The 22,450-nt window shown below is 36.0% G+C and overlaps 1 protein-coding gene across 2 annotated transcripts in view; it reads right to left on the bottom strand.

Moving 5' to 3' along the window:
* The window catches only part of LOC149256997 (uncharacterized), an 89,302-nt gene that overhangs the window by 29,376 nt on the left and 37,476 nt on the right, over nucleotides 1–22,450 (bottom strand). For both annotated transcript variants that reach the window (XM_089413417.1, XM_089413422.1), the window contains exons 7-9: nucleotides 3,145–3,377; nucleotides 2,935–3,030; nucleotides 2,661–2,782 (exon numbers count right to left, since the gene is read on the bottom strand). In XM_089413417.1, the coding sequence (XP_089269543.1) occupies nucleotides 2,661–2,782; nucleotides 2,935–3,030; nucleotides 3,145–3,377 (451 nt within the window). The remainder of the gene's footprint in view (nucleotides 1–2,660; nucleotides 2,783–2,934; nucleotides 3,031–3,144; nucleotides 3,378–22,450) is intronic.

The raw sequence follows: 22,450 nt of genomic DNA, 5'->3' as shown, positions 1-22,450 counted from the left end.
TACAAGAAGGTGCCAAACTGGCTTACCCAACAAAGATAAAATTCTTCAGCACTTCCCCCAGTCTCAGCGTCAGCCTGGCTGACCTCTGCATAGCTTCCAGACCCTCTGCATCAGCCCCTGCCTCTCTGCATCAGCACTGGGCCTCTCTGCGTCTCCCACACAGGCCCTCCAAGGACTACACAGTTTGCATCCTCTGCGTCTGCCTCTCCAACCTCTGTGTTGTTCCCCTGGTGCTGTTCCCGACTCTCTGTTCAGTACTTGCTGCCTCCTGCTGCTCTCCAGGCCACTAGTTCGAATTTCTCAGCTAACCCCACTCCAGAAATCGAACTGACTGGCCTCCCTCTGACCCTCAAGCCTCTTCTTATACTTTTCCTTTTGGTCCTTCAACGGCCGAGATTAAATCTCTAATCAACGGCTAAGATAGGATTTGGCTTGATCCATGACTTTTGGAACCTTCTAACCCAGTTTTATATTAATACTCATTAATATTTTATTTTTCCTAACTTTAAACTTAGGAACTCCATTAAAAATATTAATTATTTTAATATCTCCCAAACCGGTAAGAATCTGCGCAAATCATTTCTGGGTCTTGGAGATCTCATTTGCTTTAGCCTCTCCACCCCAAATCAACAAAGTGTTGGAAAAAAGTAACTAAGTTCGATCTGCAATAATGTACTTGAGTCATTATGTAATGTACTTGTCAAAAGAATAAAGAAAATAAATTTTATTATGGTAACAAAGACTTATTAAAGCATGGGTTTCATGCTTGGGTCATCATTATATTAGTCAAAGTCCCCATTGTGGACTCCTAGAATTAATATTGAGTTTATGGAGTCATTGTACATTCGAAGAGACCCTTCTTGGGCTTTCGGATCATGTAAAAAGGTTTTTTATCAAGTCCAATATGAATTATGTGTCCTCCACATCATGTCGGCCTATGGAAGATCAAGTCAGCCTAAAGACCCCCATTTGACCCACAAGAAGCCTATATATTGAAGGAGGTCGAAGTCGTTTGGAGCTCTCGCTCTCTCAATCAATTTGATATCTCTAGAAGAGGAAGGAATTGCAAAGTCTACTGTCGGAAGGAGGAAAGAAGTGTGAGTTTGGGGGAGTCTCTAGAGAAGAGAAAAAATGAACTTTTGGTGCCTCTCTCTCTCTTTCTTTCGTGGTCTGGTTTAGGAGATCAAAGTCTCCTAGGGTTTTGGTGTTGCTGTAAGTTGCATGTTGCTGGGAATTGCTGCCTAGTCGAAGTTGCTAGAAGGGGTCGAAGATCTTGGAAGCTGACATGGTGTGGAGGGAAAGTTTGGTCTTAGTCTAGGATGAAGAGTCTCAAAGAATACTATTGAAAGGAAGAATTACTTTGATTGGGTTATCCCCTCGAGGGGGGTTTTTCCCTGGCATGTGCCTATATCTTGTGTCTCTTATTTTGTGATCTTCATGTATGTATAATTGCTTGATGAAAGATAAAGATAATAAAGAAGTAAAAGAAGCCAACACACTCACAAGTAATTATCAAGAAAGGAGAATCAAACCCTAATATAATACCTTTGATTTTCCAACAGTTTCCACCTAAAAATATCATCTACTGTCTTTGATGTTGTGCATTGTTGAATAGTGTTGCTAATTCATGTTTTGATCTAATGCTAATGTTAATTAATGCTCTGTGAAGTTAAAATTCACTAATTGAAGTGAAATATTGATTCACCCGCTCTCAATTTTTTCCAACAAAATCAACTCCCTGAATCTCCACATTGTCTACCAACAACAATAAAAGTTAATATGGCAATAGCCAATGCATAGAACTTGGAAAATTTTCTTGCATAACAAAATGGTGAAAACGAGGCATCAATGCCATAAAAGCAAAGGAAAATTTAAAATTAAATTCAACAAAATTCAAATATTATAAAATTAGCGCCACATACTTTGCACAATAAATCAACAATGTTATTCTCTAGTGAACTACATTGATGGCACTTCAACTATTGACCCCTTGTACTGACAACGAGTTCATGATAGGAAGGCCCTCTCCGCAGTAAAATATGTTTATCCCTCTGCTAAGTGACAAACACAAAACCAACATGTCATTTTACATGTAGATTGTTCTTTGTACATCAATAAGAAAGTCTTTCACAATTTACTTTGTTTCTATTGTCAATATCATATTAAAATATAGCTTTCATCAAAATTCAAATCTAATAAAATTACTGCCACATACTTTGCACAACAACTCAAAAATTTTATGCAAAAGTGAACTATGTCGATGGCACTCTAAGTATTGGCAACTAGTTCACGATATCAATACCCTCTCCACATTAAAATATGTCTTACCCTATCTATTAAAAATTGAATAGATGGATCATATCTGCTAGGTGATAAACACACAAATAACATGTCATTTCACTGCCTCTTTCCAACCATCTACGTCTACTATTGGTCAAAAAAAGCACATAATCTCTTAAAACAAGTGACATCTTTGACAAACATCAACGACAATACAACATGCACTAACAATTTTACAAACAAATTGTTCTTTGTACATCTATAAGAATGTCTTTCACAGCAAATGCACCTAGTGTATCCTCTTTATTATTGACCTTCAACCACACTAATGTTGAATAATAAAACAAATGCTAAAACATTGTATTCGAAAAGGCCCTTACATGCTTCTTTAGAAAAGCTCGAAGCCCACGAGTGGATCTTGTGAGATATGCAGCACATATATTCTCCATTTTCGCATTTAAACTACCTCCCACAAACATGACTATAAATTGTTGAGTGCAAACTGCATAATTTCCAACATAAATCACTCAGATTCTAAGCAAGACAGTAAAAATTTTAATTAGATGCTAAGAATAAGACAAATCACAAATAATAACCTGAAAACAACATATTGAATTCTTGGACAAAAATGTTGATGCAGAAGAATATACTTACAATAAAAGATATCACACGTCTTTTTCCTAAACATGTAATATATGGAACGAAATGAATCTTCCCAAGCTGATTGTCGTTTTGATAGGAACTCACTCTCTATAAACATAACACGTGCATTTTAGCTCCCTTAAACTAGGTCATTGACCTCACAAATGAAAATTATTGTTTCAAGCAATGGAATTGTTAATCTTGCAGAATCAGGAATCATACCTGCAACACTGCCACGAGCAGCAGATAATGCCATAGTAGAAATAAGAGATGATGGTAACATAGATTGTGGGTACACCCACGAGTGCAATGCTTTCCAAAAGGAAATCTCCTTCTGTTGGGAGAACTGCGAACAAGAATTGTAGTTTGCATGTACTTTATCATGTGAACAATCAAACCGAAACATGAATTCTTTCATCCCCATGTACTTACTAGTATTATTCAACATATGGCACCTACAAAACAATCAATGATATTGGTTTATTATATAACTTTCAAGTATAGGCTGCAAATATTTGACCTCAACAGTTAAATGCAAATTCAAGGCTCAAAAAATTTTCTACGGATGAAAGCATTGACATATATGTATTACAAAACGTAAAACATCCAACATTCATGAAGAAAATGCAAACATATGTCCATCCAAAGTAATGCTTTCTGGCATAATCTCTGAACGAAAAATCCCAGCACTTTCAAAGAGAGGTCTTGTTTTACCAAAGACTTACTTACCTAAGACTCCCACCTAGTGAGCAACCATTCAATATTCATGTTTTCCAAAAAATACATATCTCCCAATAGCATTATGCTTCAAAGCATTCTTAAGGATCATTTTGTATTCTTTTACTATAAAGAGAAGGAAAATAAATTATCCCCAAATATGTTGATCCACCCCACTGACTAAGGAAGCAAATAAAGAACACACAAAAATGATGAGTAAACGAGACATTGGATAAGATTTCTTTTGCCACAAAAGGGCAGCCAGGTTGGTGAAAGCAAGGTAGTGTTACAACTCCCACTGGGGTTTGATTCCCTAAAACAACTTATCGATAACTCATGCAAAGGGGCATTGATTATGGTTAATTCAACTCAAGTCTTCCATGCGAAGGATTGAGTACATGAAAGTCGACCTCTTGAAAGGTGGTTAATGGCTACACTTCATCACAAGAAGCTTTCTCAAGTTTCAATACATAAGATCGGAGATTTTATAGATCATGACAGGTGCTAATAGGGAAACTAACATGATGGGTCCTATTTCCATGGACATTCCAAAACTATTGAAGACATATTAATACAATCAATTCAAGAACAAAAGAGAAAAATGCTCAAGATGAAGGGGCTGAACATTGTCACTTTTTAGAGAAGCTCCACGGAAGGGTTCTCTAAATATGAGAAATACAAACAAAGAACTAAGACAAATATCTCAAAAATAATCAAGCAGTTTGGGTAATAGAGATTAATCAATGAGGAAGGGAGGAAATGAGTATGTAGAACACAAAGATAGGTAACCTACATGGAAGGGTAGGGTAGTTCCAAGAGATGATAAAGATTTTTAGAGAAGGGGAATCAAAAGACAAAAAGACCTCATTGTAGTAAGGGGGAGCATAACAATTGTGACATGTGAGAATTTGAAGCAAGACACATGTCAACACTTAGGAGATGGAACAACAAGGCAAAGATGTGAAAACAAGTAGGAGAAGCTCAAAGGATGCTATCACATAAGAAAATACATTGTTACAAAGGATCTCGTGTTGAAATTGGATAGCATCGTGAGGTACTCTCACATGCCTTTGGTGCTAGGCTTGTGAGAGGGAAACACTCATAAAGTGTGGGATTTACACCCAAGTTGTGGTCTTTGTGTTGAAGAATGTAACTAGCGTAAGTCTTCATAATTTTATTTGAGTCATGTAAATATATTTGTCAAAAAGAAAGACAAAGGAAATTTATTTATAAAAGAAAAATCATTTATTAGCATGGTTTTCATGCTCTTATTATTTCATTTCTAGGTCAAAGCCTCCATTGTAGACTTCTAGGATTTACGTCATGAGTCCTAGTCCATGTCATCATTTAATAGACCTTTCCTAGGCTTTGTAGATTAAGAAAGAAATTTATTTTTGTATAAAATGTGTAAGTTATGCCTCCACCAAGTCGGCCTCAAAGAAGACAAGTCAGCCTCATTAAAGACATTCGACCACCTATAAGGACTATAAAAAAGCAGCTTCTCAACCTCATTTAGAAGATCAATCAAGCAAGTTTGATCTAAAGTTGTTGGAGAAGAATAGAAGAGCAAAATACCTAAGAAGAAGGAGAAAACCCCTAGCATAGAAAAAGGAGACATTTGTCAAGCAAAAGGAAGCCGAATTTCTCTCTCTTATGCCACACATACATGAGTTTTTGTGTTGCTGAAGGAAGGCTGAAATTTCAGAGCTGTAGTACGACCGAAATTATGAGTTGTAGTTGGATTGAAGCAGTTGAACTAGAAGTGACTATTGAAGTTTGGTTAATCATTTGGAAGGCTAACTTGGTGGAGAGAGGAAGGTCTTTTCTGGTCTAAGGTCTTAGATTGCGTCAATTTGATCTGAATCTACTACTGGAAGAGTTTGACTGGGTTTTCCTCTTCTTAGGGGTTTTAGCCCTAGTTGAGCGCTTATATCTGGTGTTCATGTTTTGATTTGATGATTGCTTGATGAAAAGAAGATAAAGAAGAATATAAAGAAAGTTAATAAGAATTCAAGAATATCACAAGTAATTGTCAAGACAATAAAATATTTTTGCCTTTCTGATTTTCTAACATGGTATCAGAGCTAAGGTGAAAGAAGAGAAGGAAAAAGGCAGCTTGAAGATCAATTGAAAGTAGGATCAAAGGAAGATCATAAGGAGAAGGAACATAAAAGAAGAGCAAGGTCTACTATCTATATTAAGTAAAGGAGACATTGTAAAATCTATTGCAACTTCAATGAAGATGAAAAACAAGCTAGAAGGAGCCACCAACTATAGAGCATGGAAGAAGAGGATAGATCTCATCCTTGCAAAACACAAAGTATTGGATTTTGTACTAGGAAAAGTCAAGGAACCAACAAATGATGCAAGGAAGGAAAAGTAAAAGGAGACTGACATCTTGGCCATGAATCTAATTGTACATGGAGTAAAGGACAATCTAAACCCTTATATATCCAACATAGATATTGCAGAAGGGTGTATGAAGCTCTCTCCAAATTATTCACTATCAAAAATATTGGTCAAGTAGCTAGTCTCAAGAATGAACTAAGAACAATAAAGATGACATTGTATCTTCTTATTTTGTAAGGATTTCCCGAATAAGAGATGAGCTTCAAGCTATTGATGAAGTCATACCAAATAAATAAATTGTGATTGTTGCACTACTAGGTCTACCAAAATCATGGAGCTCTTTTGCATCAGGTATTAGCAGTTGGAAAGATACACCATCCTTTGAAGAAATGTGGAATGCATGCAGTCAAGAAGAAGCTCGCATCTCATTAGTAAGTGACAAGAAGGAAGATGAAGAGAACAACACCTCCAATGCATATTCTTCCCACTACAAGAAAAAGGGAGGACACAAGAAGTTTAAAGGACCAAAGAAAAAGGTTGACCTATCCAAAACTAAATGTTACAATTGTCATAAGATGGGACACTACAAGAACCACTGTCCTAAAAATCCAAGGAACAAGAAGAGAGAAAGAGAACATGCAACAATTTTTTATGAAGCTCCACACAAGAAGAAAAAAGTTGAAGAATCCGAAGTCAAATACTTATTTTCTTAAGTCTTTTAGGGATATTATGCCTTGCATATCCTTCTACTTATAACATAGATTATTACTTTAGGTTTTGTAATGTTTTATTTTATGTTTTGATTTCTAGAGTTTATAACCCTAATGTTTCTTGTTAAGAATACTTGAATTTTTTTTTATAAGTTGTAGGTATCCCTCAAAGAGATTAACAAGGAGTCACCACCATTTTTCAAAAGGTAAGTATTCTATTCTTTGTTTCCTCTTTCATATTTGATTTCCTCCATTCATCTAGATTTGTTTGTATTGCATACTCACAAATCCTTTCTTTGTATTTTCCTAATAGGAAAGCTTGCAAGAATACACAAGGATTATGAAGGAAGCTTCAAGGAAAGATTTGTATCATGAAAATAAGCTTGTTGCTAAAGAAACTCTACAAGGTTTGTTAAAGAACAACTCAAGGTATGTTTTAGACTACAAGTTCTTTTGCAAAATCTTCTTCATACAAGAAGGTATGATCATTCTTCTTTTGAAATTTGTTTTATATTACTAACTCTCTCATGTCTAGGGTTTTGAATCATCAAAATTCTTGTTTAAGGTGATTAATATTTAGAATAAATCTACCTGTCATATGCTTTATGTTTTGTTTACTTTAGTAAAACCCTAACCTTTAGGGTTCGCTACAAAACCGTACCCTTTTGATGCTTAGGGTATGTTGACAATAATGATGAAACCCTAATCCTCTTAGGGTTTGTTGATTAAATCTAGAACATATGATAAAATCCTACTCTCTTGAGGTTTAGGATTTTGGTAATGTTATGGTAAAACCCTAGCCTTTAAGGATTTGTTATTGATGTCTAGGATATATGATGAAACCCTAGATTTATGGGGTTTGATGAATTAGGGTTTGTGACAAAACCCTTGCAATAAGTAAATATAAAATCCTAGGAATGAAACCCTAGGTGTATAAGCTTCTATATGCCTAAAACTCTTGTTTGGTCAAGTTATCTAACAATAAAGTTTTATATATAAACCCTAGTAAAGATTGAAATTAGATTCTAAGGTGTGATCATGAAAACCCTAGAAGTATAAAGTTTTCGCTATGATTAAAATACTAACTTGATGTCTATGATTTAGTTTTTATCTAGGGTTTCTGATGAAACCCTAGCAAATGTTGTTGCAAGAAGTCTAATGTATGTAACTCTTGATTGATTATAAAACCTAACTAGATTTAGATTTTGATATCTAAAGTTTTATCTCTTGTAACCCTAGATGCTCCTATTATGACATGCTAACTTATGTTCAACGTCATGCTCTTGTACATATATATTTGAAATTGGTTGTACTTGTTGTTGAAGGTTTGCAGATACATAGTCTTCAAGATGTTAAATACGCTTACCTACTTAATGACGACTTGATGATGGTAGTAAGTATGATGGAAATAGGGATCTGTGAGAATATTGGTAACATTGATGTATACATTATTGATGACTTTGTTGAGTAAGGATAGAAGAAATAATGTTTCGAAGGTTGTAATGTGAAAGAAAGAGCCTATGTGGTTGAGTCTTTGATGGACTTGTCCCCTAACAAAGAAGAAGCATAGATAAAGAAGGTGCATTTCTCCCCAATTAAGAGGGAGGGCATATCGTGACAGTTATATTGAAGACCTTGAAGAAAGAATGAGAGCAAAGAATGGATAAAACACTACAGTTGGATGTTCTTGATTCATGAAGTTGCAAGCAAAGACTTGGTTGTGTTGAGAAGTGTTGAAATTGAGTTTGTTGTTGTTGAAGAAGAAGAAAGCCTCCAACAAGATGTAATATGATGATGATCTAAGCAGCATCAGAATAATTGATCTCGATGGTTTGTGTTAAACATGTATATATATTGAAATTTTATTACTAATTGGGGTTGTGATTGTGCAGGATCTCTCCATAATAAGGTTAAACATTCTGGAAGCATTCTTGAACTGGTGGATATATCTTAGTTTATAGGGAGAGATGTAGCATCTTGGAGCAACAAGAAGCTTGGGAGGACATCTGGCCAGCCTATGATGATGTCTAGATCCCAAAGTAGGGAGGCTGTCATTGGTCTTGTGGAGCACTGACCTTCGATATGATATTTAGATCATTGGGTTGGTGTTAGAGCTGAAGCGTGATGGCACCTATAGTGGCTAAAGCTTGGAACATACCTTAGTCCCACTCGGTTAGATACCTTGGTCAAGTATCTACTCTGTAGCACTGCGTGTGTTGAGACTCCTTGTAGAACATATCATTTTGTGATCATCCATGTACTTATGCATATATGTAATTATGAATAGTACAAGTGTTATAAGGACTGAACAAGACCGATAGGTTCAAACCGGTCCAACCGTTTTGAGGCAAAAATAGGTTCAAACCGATCCAACCGTTTTGAGGCAAGGACGGGTTCAAACCGATGACTTGAACCATTTTTATCTGGTTCGTTGCAGTAAAGTCATGTAAAACGCAACAAGTGGGGCATATTTTGCTTTTTTCCTTTTAATGTTTGTCGTAGTTGGGCACTAGCTCAAAATAGGTGCCTAATATTCAAGCATATGGCCCTACTATTGATATGCATTTCATGGTAATGTTAAATTCTTAAAGTAAAAGCAATATTTTGCTTTATATTTCATAGAATGTCACTTTTACTTAAATTTTTAACATTACCAAGAAATGACTCAGGATGTTTGAGACTGGCTTTGACCTCATTGGATTTCATATGGAGAAAGTAGAATTTTAGATCTCACTCAAAATTTAGCAGACTTAACAGTTTTTCATGATTTCAGGATTGGGGGATTGCAACGCTACATTGGATTTTCACATGTACGAGGGTATGGAACTAGTACTTAATCAAGAGCACCAAGCTCTCTATGTACCTTGATGTTAGTGGCATTGGTTGTTTGAATTCATCTATCATGATCCTACTGGAATAAAAAAACAAAACAAAAATTATATATCTATATATATATATATATACTCATCACTCAAACAAAATATTGACTTGACATGGTATGATTTTTCTATCTTATTTTAATGCTTAGAGGGTGATATTGATGACGCAGATCCCAATATAGGCAATGCTTTTGATGATATAGAGGTATTTGTTGTAGCATAATTTTTTTTATATGCTAGAGGCCATGTGGTGTCTGTTTGCTGATGTATTTTCAGTTTAGAGATGGATTGCACTCGGTGTTATTTTGGTTCTGTGCACCCTTACACCCTTACATGTTGCACATGAATATATATGTTTTTTCTTTAAAACTTCAACATTTTAAGTGTTTTTTGTTGATCGGTTTTTTGGTCCGATTTTCGTACAATTCTAATCGGCTCTCGATCTGGGGGCTCTACTTGTTCAATAATCGGTCTAGTTCTGATAACTATGATGAATACCTCCCTAGTTAAGAGGAAGTGTTGATGAATCTAACTACTGTTAGTCTTCATAATTGTATTTGAGTCATGATGTAAATATATTTGTCAAAAAGAAAGAAAAAGGAAATTTATTTATAAAAGAAAAATCATTTATTAGCATGAGTTTCATGCTCTTATTATTTTATTTCTAGGTCAAAGCCTCCATTGTAGGCTTTTAAGGTTTATGCCATGAGTCCTAGTCCATGTCATCATTTAAGAGGCCCTTCTTGGGCTTTTTACATCAAGAAAGAAATTTATTTTTGTATAAAATGTGCCATTTATGCCTCCTCCACCAAGTCAACCTCAAAGAGGACAAGTTGGCCTCATTAAGGACATTCGACCACCCAGAAAGACTATAAATAAGTAGTTACTCGACCTCATTTAGAAGATCAATCAAGCAAGTTCAATCTAAAGTTGTTGGAGAAGAATAGAAGAGCAAAATACCTAAGGAGGAGTAAAACCCTAGCGAAGAAAAAGGAGACACTTGTCAAGCAAAAAGAAGTTGAAATTCTCTCTCTTCTGCCACACGTGTGAGTTTTTGGGTTGCTGAAGGCTGAAATTTCAAATATGCAATAGGGCTGAAATTCTAGGAGCTAGAGGGCCGAAATTTTGAGTTGTAGCTAGGTTGAAGCAGTTGAACTAGAAGAGACTACTAAAGTTTGGTTAATCATTTGGAAAGTTGACTTGGTGGAGAGAGGAAGGACTTTTTGTCTAGTTTAAGGTCTTGGATCGTCTCAATTTGATCTGAATCTATCAGTGGAAGAGTTTGACTACGTTTTCCCCTTCTTAGGGGTTTTAGCCCTTGTTGAGCGCCTATATCTGGTGTCATTGGTCTTCGTGCTTTGATTTGATTATTGCTTTCTGAAAAGAAGATAAAAGAACAATATAAAGAAAGTTAATAAGAATTCAAGAATATCACAAGTAATTGTCAAGACGAGAAAATATTTCTACATTTCTGATTTTCTAACACTTTGTACCCAAAGTGATGGGACTTTGTGACTAGGGAGAGCATTTAATGTTCTAATTTAATGTTGAGTTTGATGTTGGGGGTTTCATGAAAAGCGAAGGGGCTTCCAAAGGGACCTTCGGTCAAGTAGAAATTAAGAGGCATGTTACTACAAAATCTAGCTAGCCTTGGGAAGGGAAACCCTACAAGACAAGAGCTAGACAAAGAGCTAACAATGGGGTAGACGCCCAATGTAACCTCAACTAAATCCCCCTGCTCTTTACAAACTTTCACCCATGGGAGGAGTCTCAGTAGGAGGCAGATCACTTAAAATAGATATGTCAGGTATAAGGCACAAAATGATCAAGCTAGAGCTCATTCAACAGAGAGGCTCAATAATGGTTCAAGGCTTCAAGGAAGCAAAACGCTCTCTAGGAAAAGCCCTGGAAATCCATGTTCAAGACCTAGGGTTTTGAGTTTTTTTATGGTGATAGGCATTCAGAAGGTCAAGACCAAAGAGAGGGATTCTTGCAAAGATAATCAACTATTTCAAGGCTCATGAAACCCTCAAGAAATTCCTCAAGTTGAAGGAGAAAAATCTAGGGTTTCCCTCTTAGGGCACTGCCTAAGGCAAGAGATTTTATGGATGAAATTTGAGTCGATGCCCACCAAAATGATAGGTAATGTAGTCAAGACCTACCTCTTGATGTTTAGACTCTCAATACACCAAAAAGCATCCTTCCTATAATTTCGCTCCAAGCCCTAGTTTTTCTCTCTAGCCTTAAAAGGATTGATTTTAAGGAGAGATGTTTATGGAGAAAATTTTGAGATGAACACCAAAGACTTCTACTAGTGCCTTGTCCTTTGGGCATATGGAGTCAAGGATGCTTACGATAAGCCTAATCTATTGCTAATGACACTGAAATCCGATGCCCTGGGTATCAAAATTCCAACTTCTACCCACTCAATGATAAATGGAGTTTGAATCAACATGTTACATCTTGGTTCTTGGATTCAACAATTCTTCATTCCTATTTTGGGTTACACCCCAACAGTCAGTACTTATCAAGGGCATGGCTTGGTTTCATTTTTCGACCCAAGGAAGATGAAAAAAAAGTGTCGCAACAATAACTTTGTACCATAGTTTCTTGGTTTGAAGCCCTGTCATCTTCTATTCAATGTGATTTCTATCCATGATTCTAGCATGCCTATATAGGTTACAATTGCCAAATCTTCCACTAGAGCTACGGAATGAGAATGGGTTTAAGGCTATTGAGGACTCAATTGGGTCATATATTACGAGAGATTCCAAGTTCGTGGAGAATCATATTCGTACTCTAGCTCGGATCCCGGTTGACATAGACACCATTCAAGGATTATATGAATCCCTCCAGATTATAAACAATAATCATTCTTATTCTCAGACTTTGGTTCATCTAGATGTCATGTTTCATTGTTAAAGATGTCACATGGTGAGACATATTTTAACAAAATACCCTCGTCCTTGCTCTCCTTATCATTGAGAGGTGAAAATTCTTCACAAGGTTGATATCCATATGGAAATTAGGGAGGGACGCAAGGCTGGTAATGCTCACATGATATTTGTGGCTTTTCTGGTAATGATCTAGGCAAGTGAACGGCTCATCCTCCTAAAACCTAGCATGCAATCGAGTTGCAGCAATCTAAAGGTGATAACAATTCCCTAATGGTCTCCACCCCTCAATCCAACAAAGGTATTATTATTAGTGATTTTTTGGTGGCTTTCGCTATGAACATGTCGAAGGGAGAGCAAGTAAAGGACAAGCAGATAACTTAAATATTTCATCTTCTTAATGGGTCTTCCTAAAATGCATATGGGATGCTCATGCGAGCACGACAATGGTTTCGAGTAAGAGTATTTCTTCCACTACTTCTTTTCCTCCTAGTCCTTTTTGTGGTATGGATACTCTCCCCTCTTCTTCTATGTATTTTCCCTCTCTTTGCCATGTGGACACATTTGTTGGTGTTTCTTCGACTCCTTATGGAGTCCCATTGGTTACTTATGGGATCGCCCTCCCATTCCCTTATACCTCCAACTCTTCTACAGTGAGAGGGAGAGACCCATATTTCCTTCATCCGCGTTCAAAACCTTTGATGTTGGGGGGCTTGGGGTTGGATAATCCCACGAATAGGGGTCACACAAAGGTTAAGTGTGAATCAGTGATTTGTAAAGCTCAAGAGATGGCATCAAGAGAGATTAATCAAGGGCGACAATGCCTCTTATCTAGGATTCTTAGAGCAAAGCAAAGCAAACCTCGTTGGGAGTTCTCCAATGAAAATTATGTCCATGAATATCAGAGTTGCAAGACAAACCCAAGATTTTAGCTGTCAATCATATGAGACAAATCAACACTCCTTAAATGATTCTGCTACAAGAAATGATGGGGTGTGCGAGCACTATCATTAAGATGTTGAGTAAATCTCTCAAGGGTTGGAATTGTGTGGGGTTGGATTTTGTTGGTACATAGGGGGCTAATATCACTGGATATCGAGACTCGCTAACTTTGTCTCATTCTTTTGCACTTACATCTTGGATGGTCATGGTTGTGCACAATCATGAATTGGATATGGACTTCCAAGTACTTAATATTGATGGGCCTTGTGAGAATAAGAAGAATTTCTAGAATTGTATCTACTCCCTCAATTGTCTTTGGGTGGAAAATCTTATTGTGGGCGGTGACCTTAAACGCTCGATATGCCAATCAAAGATTTGGGGACTCTATGCATGAGTGATTAGACTCTCAAATTTTTATATCAATCAATTTTAGCATGTCGAATGGGCTGATTTAGTGCAGATTGATCTAGCCCTCACTTGGACCAATAACAAGGTTGGGGATGTTGTTGTTTCCAAGTGGCTAGATTGGTTCTTAGCAAACAAGGAATTGTTTATTCATATTGATCTATACAAATCATGGATCAAAAAGGTTCAAATTTCAGATCATTTTCAAATCTACATGGAGATCAACAAGGGGAGCTTGAATGTTGCTATCCCTTTTAAATATAATCCCTATTGGGGGGAAGACGAAGACTCTTCAAACTTGGTTTTAGAGAATAGAGTCCCCTTCAATCCAAATTCTAATGTTCACCCATGTGCTCAAATTGCTCATAATTCAAAAACCTCCCAAAAAAAGATAACAATGTGGGCTAGAAATAAAAGTATTCAAAGCACGGATTATTTGATGACAAGATGGCACAACTTTGTCTCCTTGAGAAGTACAGAATGAAATGCCTCCCAGATGAGGGAAGGGGGTGGAGAGTAAAGAGTCAAGCTTTGTGGCTGGAGGTAAGAGATTGAAACATGAAATTCCTTCACAATTTTGCAAATCATAGGAGGATCTATATTACCATTTGGGATTTGACAGATGAACTTGGGAATAAGATCAAGGGTTTCAATTATCTATATTCAATGGAGATCAAATAATTTGAGAACCTCTTTAAGGCTCCCCCCATGAAGACATTGATTCAATATTCAGGGTTTTGAAATCTTTTTCAAGATTTGTTTAGGTCAATGATAATGAGGAACTATTTCAACCAATGTTGCAAAAATTGCGATCAAGATAAAAATGGCGGTCCGAAACAAAACAAAACAAAACAAAATCATAAAAATCAAGAAAAAAAATGATAAAAATTAGCAAAACATTGGCAAAATTTTAAAAAATAATAATAATAAAACAAAACAAAACAAAAAAAACATTTTCTCAAATTTTTTATTAGTGATTTTTTCATGAATTTTGACAATTTTTATGATTCTTTGGCATTTTTTACGATTTTATCGCGATTTTTTCATCTGCAAAAAAATCTTGGTGATTTCTTCACAATTTTTTGGTAATTTTTACGATTTTATCGTGATTTTTTCATTTTAGAGAAAATTGCCAATAACATCAACCGATTAAATCGCCACGCAAAAAAATCATGATTTTTTTAGAAAAATCGTGATTTTTGGAGAAAAAAATCGTGATTTTTGAAAAAAAAAAAAAAAAAAAAAAAAAAAAAAAAAAAAAAAAAAAAAAAAAAACCGTATTTTTGGAGAGAGAGAGAGAGAATAAATTAATTAATTAATTAAAAAAAACCGTGATTTTTGAAAAAAAAAATGATTTAAAAAAAAAATCCGTGATTTTTGAAAAAAAAAATCCGTGATTTTTGAAAAAAAAATTGTGATTTTTGAAAAAAAAATCCATGATTTTTGACAATAAAAATTGTTATTTTTGGAAACAAAATCCGTGATTTTCGAAAAAAAAAAAATCATGATTTTCGCAACTATGATTTCAACCAGTGGCAACATAGGAACTACTTGATATTCTTAAATCTTTCCAAAAGGGTGACAACCCTAGTCGAAATGGGTAGACAACAAAATTCTTTATGGATTTCTTTGATATCATCAAGGTTGATCTCAAATTCTTGGGACAATGCCAAAAAAATTCAACTCTACCTTTATAGCACTTATCCCTAAATCGAATTGTCCTAGAAATTTCAATGGTTGTCGATCTATCTCATTATGCAACTATATCTACAAGATTGTGGTAAAAATCATTTCTCCTAGGATCAAACCCTTACGAAGGCAATTTCGAATGAATAATTTGGGTTTCTCAAAGGTGGAATGGTTCATGAGCTACGAGATCTACTCAAGAAAGGCTTCATTTTATCAAAACTACTGGTAAGGTTATTGCTTGTTTGAAACTGGACCTATCAAAAGCGTATGATAGAGTTTCATGGTGTTTCATAAAATTATTGTTACTTCATGTCGATTTTGATTTGTTCATTGTAAGTTGGATCATGGGATGCATATTGTCTTCCTCCTTCACGGTTCTAGTTAATGGTATTGTCTCTACATTCTTTAAACCTACTAAAGAAATTTGACAAGGTTGTCCTCTCTCACCTTATCTTTTCTTGTTGATTCGAAAACGGCTTCGGTATTGATTATTAAAGCTAGAAAAAGTCATCACATTCAGGCGATCTTGTTGGGTCCAAACATTAATATTACACATCTACTATTTGTGGATGATGTGCCATTATTTCGTTGTTGTCATATTGATGAAGGTAAGAAATTTAAGTCAAATATTTAGTCTTTCTATAATGCCACAAGTTTGATGATAAATCTAGAAAATCAGCTATATATTTTCCAAATAATGTGGAGGATTCTATGGAGCAAATGTCAAATATTCTAAAGTCTTAGCCTTTTGCTCTTAATGAAGGTTTCAAATATCTTGGATTCAATATTAAACCAAATAAGTATGGTATTGCTGACTAAAAATTTGTAACAATCCAAAGTTGAAAACCAAATATATTTCAAGTGTAATAAATGCCCATCTCAATCGGGACGATTTGTTCTCATGAAATCAATTTTGAAGGCTATTCTAATGTATTACCAAGAGCATTCTAAATCGCATTTTGAGCATAGATTTCAATTATTTATGGAAGGGTTTTGTCAAATACTTGGGGTCACATTTGGTATGTTGGTCGAGGATGGTCCTCCCTAAGGAATACAAGTGATGGAGCTTAAAGAAAATAGTAGAGTTTGGAAATTCTTTCGCAAGTAAATCCCTTAGGGTTTTTTCTCAACTGAGAAAGTTCATGGAGGAAAAATTCTTATTGCTAAATACATTTCGACTGGTTCTGTGTGGGCCTTGATCCGTTCACCAAACAAATCAACTACTAATTCTTATAATCGACAAAAATCCCTCTCTTGTGCCTTTTTAATGGTCGGTAAGCATCTAGCCTAGAAGATTAGAGATGGCACTCAACTCTATATTGGTAAAGATGCTATAGCGAGTTGCAACACCGATGTTTTTCGGCCTAATGAACTAGTTGGTCTCCTTCAAGAGAAAGAGTGTTGTACACTAAATAAAATCGTGAAGGGGTCCGAGGGGGGCCTCTATAGCCTAGAAAAAAGGTTGGGCCTTGATGGATGATCTAGGCCTTAATTGTTTATGGGTCGATCGCTTGAATCAATTTATTGCACAAATTGCTCATGCTCGCATTTGAATTGGTGATAGGGACTATGAATTGCTATGGTCTTACAATGCTACTAGAGGTCAATATTTTGCAAAGATTGGATATCTATCCCTCTTGGAAATAGATCATAATGCCATTGCACAATGGGTAAAGGAACTCCACTTAAGAATATCCTCCTTTTCTAGGTAATTCTCAACTATTGGATATTAACTTGGGACAAAATTCTTAAACGAGGTTTTTCCAATCTTGTTATTTGCTTGTTTTGTCAAAATGTCGTGGAAGATTGTTGCCACTTATTTGTTCAATGCAAATTCACTAAACAAGTGTGGCACGCAATCGAACTATAGGTTAGTGTTTCAAGTCCATGGGATCATTCCACTGACGAAGATTGTTTCTAGTCTTTCTATGATAATATAGCACTAAAAAAAAATTCAAGCCCTTCCTCAAGTTATCCCTTAGGGTATTTAGATTGCTCGCAATAAAAGCATATTCAAAAATAAGGCCACCCCTCTTGAGTTTTATCTCATTTTTCTGATCTATTTTAGCTATCCTTTCCAAAGGGTCGATGTATTCCAATCAACCCTATCATCAATCATTTTAGTCTATAGGGATACTTCGATGGAGCCAATGAGGAAGCTGGGCAAAGTTGTGATTTGGATTTTTGTTTATTTCAGATTGTCTACATTTTCATGGGAAGGAAAATATTGGGGTTCAATCCAATAATTTGAGAGAATTTTATGCTCCGTTTGCACTTTTAAAATTGGTTAATTCAAGGGATGTTTGAAGACTTCAAGGTTTTGGCAATTCACAACTAGTTATTCAATGGATACAGGATAAGACTAAGATTAGCAATTTTTTCTAGTTCACATTACAAAGTAGTTGAAGGAGATAGTTAGGTTGTTTCTGGAGATTTCCTTCACCCATATTTTTCACAGAAACAACATTCAACTCAATTCTCTTTTGAAAGTGGGTATACTTCTTCCTTGTCACTTTGATATCATTGAGGAAATTACGAACAATGCCCTTATTTTTCATTATAATGTCTCTTTTTTTAAATGGAGCCTGTTACCACAAAAGCTAGCAAGCCTTTGTGAGGAAAACCCTACAAGACAAGAGCTAGACAAAGTGCTAACAATGGGGTAGGGGCTCAATGTAGCCTCAACCAAAAGCCCCTACTCTTTATAGACTTTCACTGATGGGAGGAGTCCTGATATGATAAGATCACCTTATGAATGGTATTCTAAGGTTAGAATATAAGTTGATAGGCTAGAATCTGTTGAATTTTAAAGTACCTTCAACAAGTGGTTTCCCATGGGTTTAGTCTCTACCTAGGGTAAAGTGTCCAAAATAATTATTTTCTTAAGTGTGACTTTACAAAGTGAAAGTGACTTTATAAGTGGTAAAGTCAATGTTAAATTATAAAGTGAAAAGTGACTTTAGACATAAAGTACAACGTGGGTACTATATTTAATGGGTGAGTTAAAAAAATAGAAAGTGAGAATTAAATGCACATTTATTTTCATCCCTTGATCTAAATGAATATGAGCTATTAGATCTTAGGGTTGCCCAAAAGTCATTTAAGGAAACAAAAGGGGGAAAAGAAAAGAGAGACTGCATTCATTCTTCATGAGCAAATTAGAGAAAGGAGGCCGAGCGCTGGAGAAAGCCACCAACTCATACAACCTTCAACAAGTACCAAGCTCATACAACCTTCAAGAAAGCCCCCAAGGTGAGGAAGAATAATTAGGGTTTCCCTCTTAGAGCAACACCTAGGGCAAGAGATTTTATGGAGGAGACTTCAGTGGATGCCCACCAAATTTTGAAGTCAAGTGGCCAAGATCCTCCACTTGATGTTTAAGCTCTCAAGTTCCAACAAAACCTCTCCAAAAGGATTTCTCTCTAAGCCTTCATTAGACATGTTATCCTCAAGAGGGCTGAAATTTTAAGAGGAAATTTTATGGATGAAAAGGGAGAGTGATCACCGAGGACTTGGATTAGTGTCTTGTCCTTTGGGTATATGGATTCAAGGAGGCTCAATATAAGCTAAATCGTTTCCAAGTGTTCGAAAAATTAGATTAGGACAGCATTTTAATTAATCTTTTCCTTCCATGACATTTACTTGTGACATTATTGTTCTTCTCCTAGACTATAATTATGTTTTTTATCATCAAATAAATGCCATAAACATTGAAGATCACAAGCACACCATATGTAGGCTTCAAAGTCAAGGCGAAACCCCTCCAAGGGGAAAACCCATCAAAACTTCTTATAAAATCAATTAAAAGGAGACTTCCAAGACCCAAAACAAGACCTCTAGCCCCCATCAAGACACATGTTAACCAACGGGCCAAACATGTCTTCTCCGCTTCCATAGATGAATTACAAAAGCTTCCTGCAACTTCAAATCTGTGGAAACCCCAACAAGACCTAGAGACCTTGCACATTCCAAAGACTTCAAGGCAAACTGCTCCTTCACATGGCTTTTCTAGCCTTCTTCGCATGCCTTTTTAATCACAGATAATCTCTTAAAGAAGTGTGCATATCTATCTTCTAAGGAAGGACGAAATCCCTCCTTATATAGCCTTTCAAGCCGACATATGTTGGTTGGCCGACTTGGTCTTTAGGAGTATCTAGACACTTCTAAATACAATAATATTTTTCTTTCTTTGATACAAGTGCCCAAAGGGGTCTTCTACATAATAACAATGACCATGACTCATGACAAAAACCTAGAAGCATACAAGGAATGCTTTGACCTAGGGTCCAATGACCCAAGCATGAAACCCATGCTTCATAAATAAATTTTCTTTTACTTTTTCTTTCTTCTTTTTGATCAATACATAATAATTACATCGTGAAATGAGTCCAAATGACAATTATGAAGGCCGAAACTAGTTACTTTCTCCAACACTCCCTCTTAACTAGGGAGGTATTCATAATTGTCCAAAAGGTACAACAACAGTACTCCCTCTGATAAGTTCTCATAAGAAGAGTCGGATCACTCCCTTTGACAGTAGTCTCAAGCATGAAACCCATGCTTCATAAATAAATTTCCTTTTACTTTTTCTTTCTTCTTTTTGATCAATACATAATAATTACATCATGACATGAGTCCAAATGACAATTATGAAGACCGAAACTAGTTACTTTCTCCAACACTCCCTCTTAACTAGGGAGGTATTCATAATTGTCCAAAAGGTACAACGACAGTACTCCCTTTGATAAGTTCTCATAAGAAGAGTCGGATTGATAAGCCATTTGTAAGCATCAACATCATGATCAACCAGCATTGTCTATGAGGCCTAACTAGACAAGCTCTACTTCATTCAAGAGCATTATGCCGGGAAATTTTACGTGTGATACCGCACTACCTCTACAAGGCACATACCCCATCTGGATGTCTACAAAGTATGTTCTTTTACGACTATTCTTATCTCAGATCTTTGGCCTTGAATCCTCAAATAATATCGGTCCTCTTTGCTCACTTTTATCCTGGATACCTATCACATCCTCAAAGAGTATCGGTTCCTTCCCTTTTTTGGATGTTCTATCCTCACGGAAAGCACAAATGCTTATCCAATCCTCTATCATTCTCTCTCCAAGGCCTTCACTTAGACTTATGATTGTTAGTCCTGGTCAAGTGCTTGACACATGAAATAGGGAATGCATATGTGATTTCCAACATCACTGCCTCACAACCAGAGAGGATATCCCTATGTTGCATGAGTTTCTAGAACGTCGGAACGTTGGGAACTTGGGTACGGGTGTCAGGAACGGCTAGAGGTTTCCCCAAAATTTACAGGAAACGGCTAATCGGGAGCGGTAATATTATATAATAAAAAAATTAAAAATATAAAAATATATATATAGATTTTTTTTAATTATATAATTTATATAATAATTAAAATTAATATTGAATCAAAATATTCAAATATTAAAATCAATTTAAATATATAAATAATAAATATATCATCTCTCTTATATATAAATATATTCTTTGGGTGTCTCTCTCCCTGAGTCTCTCCCTTTTATATATATAAAATATTAAAATATCAAGTTCATTATGACACATGACGAGTCTTTGAAACAATCTGGCTTAAAAATACAAAAGAACAGTTTTACATATGTTTCTCTAGTTATTCTTAAGAGAAAAAGTAAAGCAACTCTAATGTTTAAGCATTGACTGCCACATATAATTTGCACACACAATCTTCTGCGATATATATACATAAACAACAAAATAAATACTCATCAGCATGACATCCTAGATATCGCCCTTACATCGAGGTGCCACACGCTTCTTTAACCCATCAAGAGATTGCTCCAATTTCTCAATTAAGGATATTGGTGTTAAGGATGTCTTTGGCCTTTCTTCCTGCGAAGATTTCAACTTAGGCTCATGTTTTGTGGGCAGTTCAGCGTATTTCTCTACAGACTTTGTATTCCCCAACCCCAGGGAACACCGAAACTCCAAAAAAAATAGTCTTCAAAGCTCCCGGAACTTTCCCAAGCTCCTATTGCAGCTCCCACTGAAAAGGGAACGTTCCCATACAGTTCCAAAGCTCCCGGGAGCGCGGGAACCATTGGAACAGGTTTCCAACTCTTGGGAGCGATTCCCGTGTAACATAGGGATATCCCTATTCTCCTTTTAACTTCATAATAGATCCTTGCTCCTATACAAGGAGACTCCTTCACTCCTCAAATCTAGAGGAAATTCTTGACTTCCTGTCTAATTGGGAAGCCATATCCACAAGCTTTCTAGCTTGTCTTCATAAGAGTATCAGCTATCAATTCTTCATAGTTGTTTGGCTCCCTCTTTTTTCCGCTTCTCATCGTATCGAGACTACTTTCTATCGAGGTATCATGGAGCCATCTTCTTCAATCTTGTGACAGGTTCCAAGTCATCCATCTTGCACATCACTTTCGTCTTGTCTTTATCAATGAAGGTATTCTATTGAGCCTTGCCAAAACTTCAAGTTGATCATAGCTTCCTCGTGAAAATGATCTTCCTTCTTATAGTACAAACTTTCACCTTCAGGTTATCTTCTCACACTGCTACCTCTAATCCCGAGATGAGTACATCTTGTCTTCATAGTTGCCAAGTACCACATGTTGAGTTTTCCCTCAACATTTTTCATACAATCGATCTTTCCTCAACTATCATTATGTACATTTGCAACATCCTTCCAAGTCGCGAAACAATATGTTAACCAAATAACCAATAGTAGATATAAACATCAGACTTACCTCATCATGGCAACCTTCTCGACAAAGCATCAACATCTTCATGGTCCATCTCCACACTAATCTCTCTTTATGCATCAAAGTTCCCAAGGATCCAACTTGATTACCAAGTTACCATTTTCCTTCAGAGATTATGTTAGATGTTGAACATACAAGTTCTAACGATAAAGTCTCAA

Source organism: Pinus tabuliformis, chromosome 6 (genome assembly GCF_031772625.1).
Source record: "Pinus tabuliformis cultivar Carrire ecotype Pingquan chromosome 6, CPIR1, whole genome shotgun sequence".
Taxonomy (NCBI): Eukaryota; Viridiplantae; Streptophyta; class Pinopsida; order Pinales; family Pinaceae; genus Pinus; species Pinus tabuliformis.
Note: the sequence above shows the minus strand (reverse complement) of the source record. Positions and strands in the feature narration are given on the sequence as shown.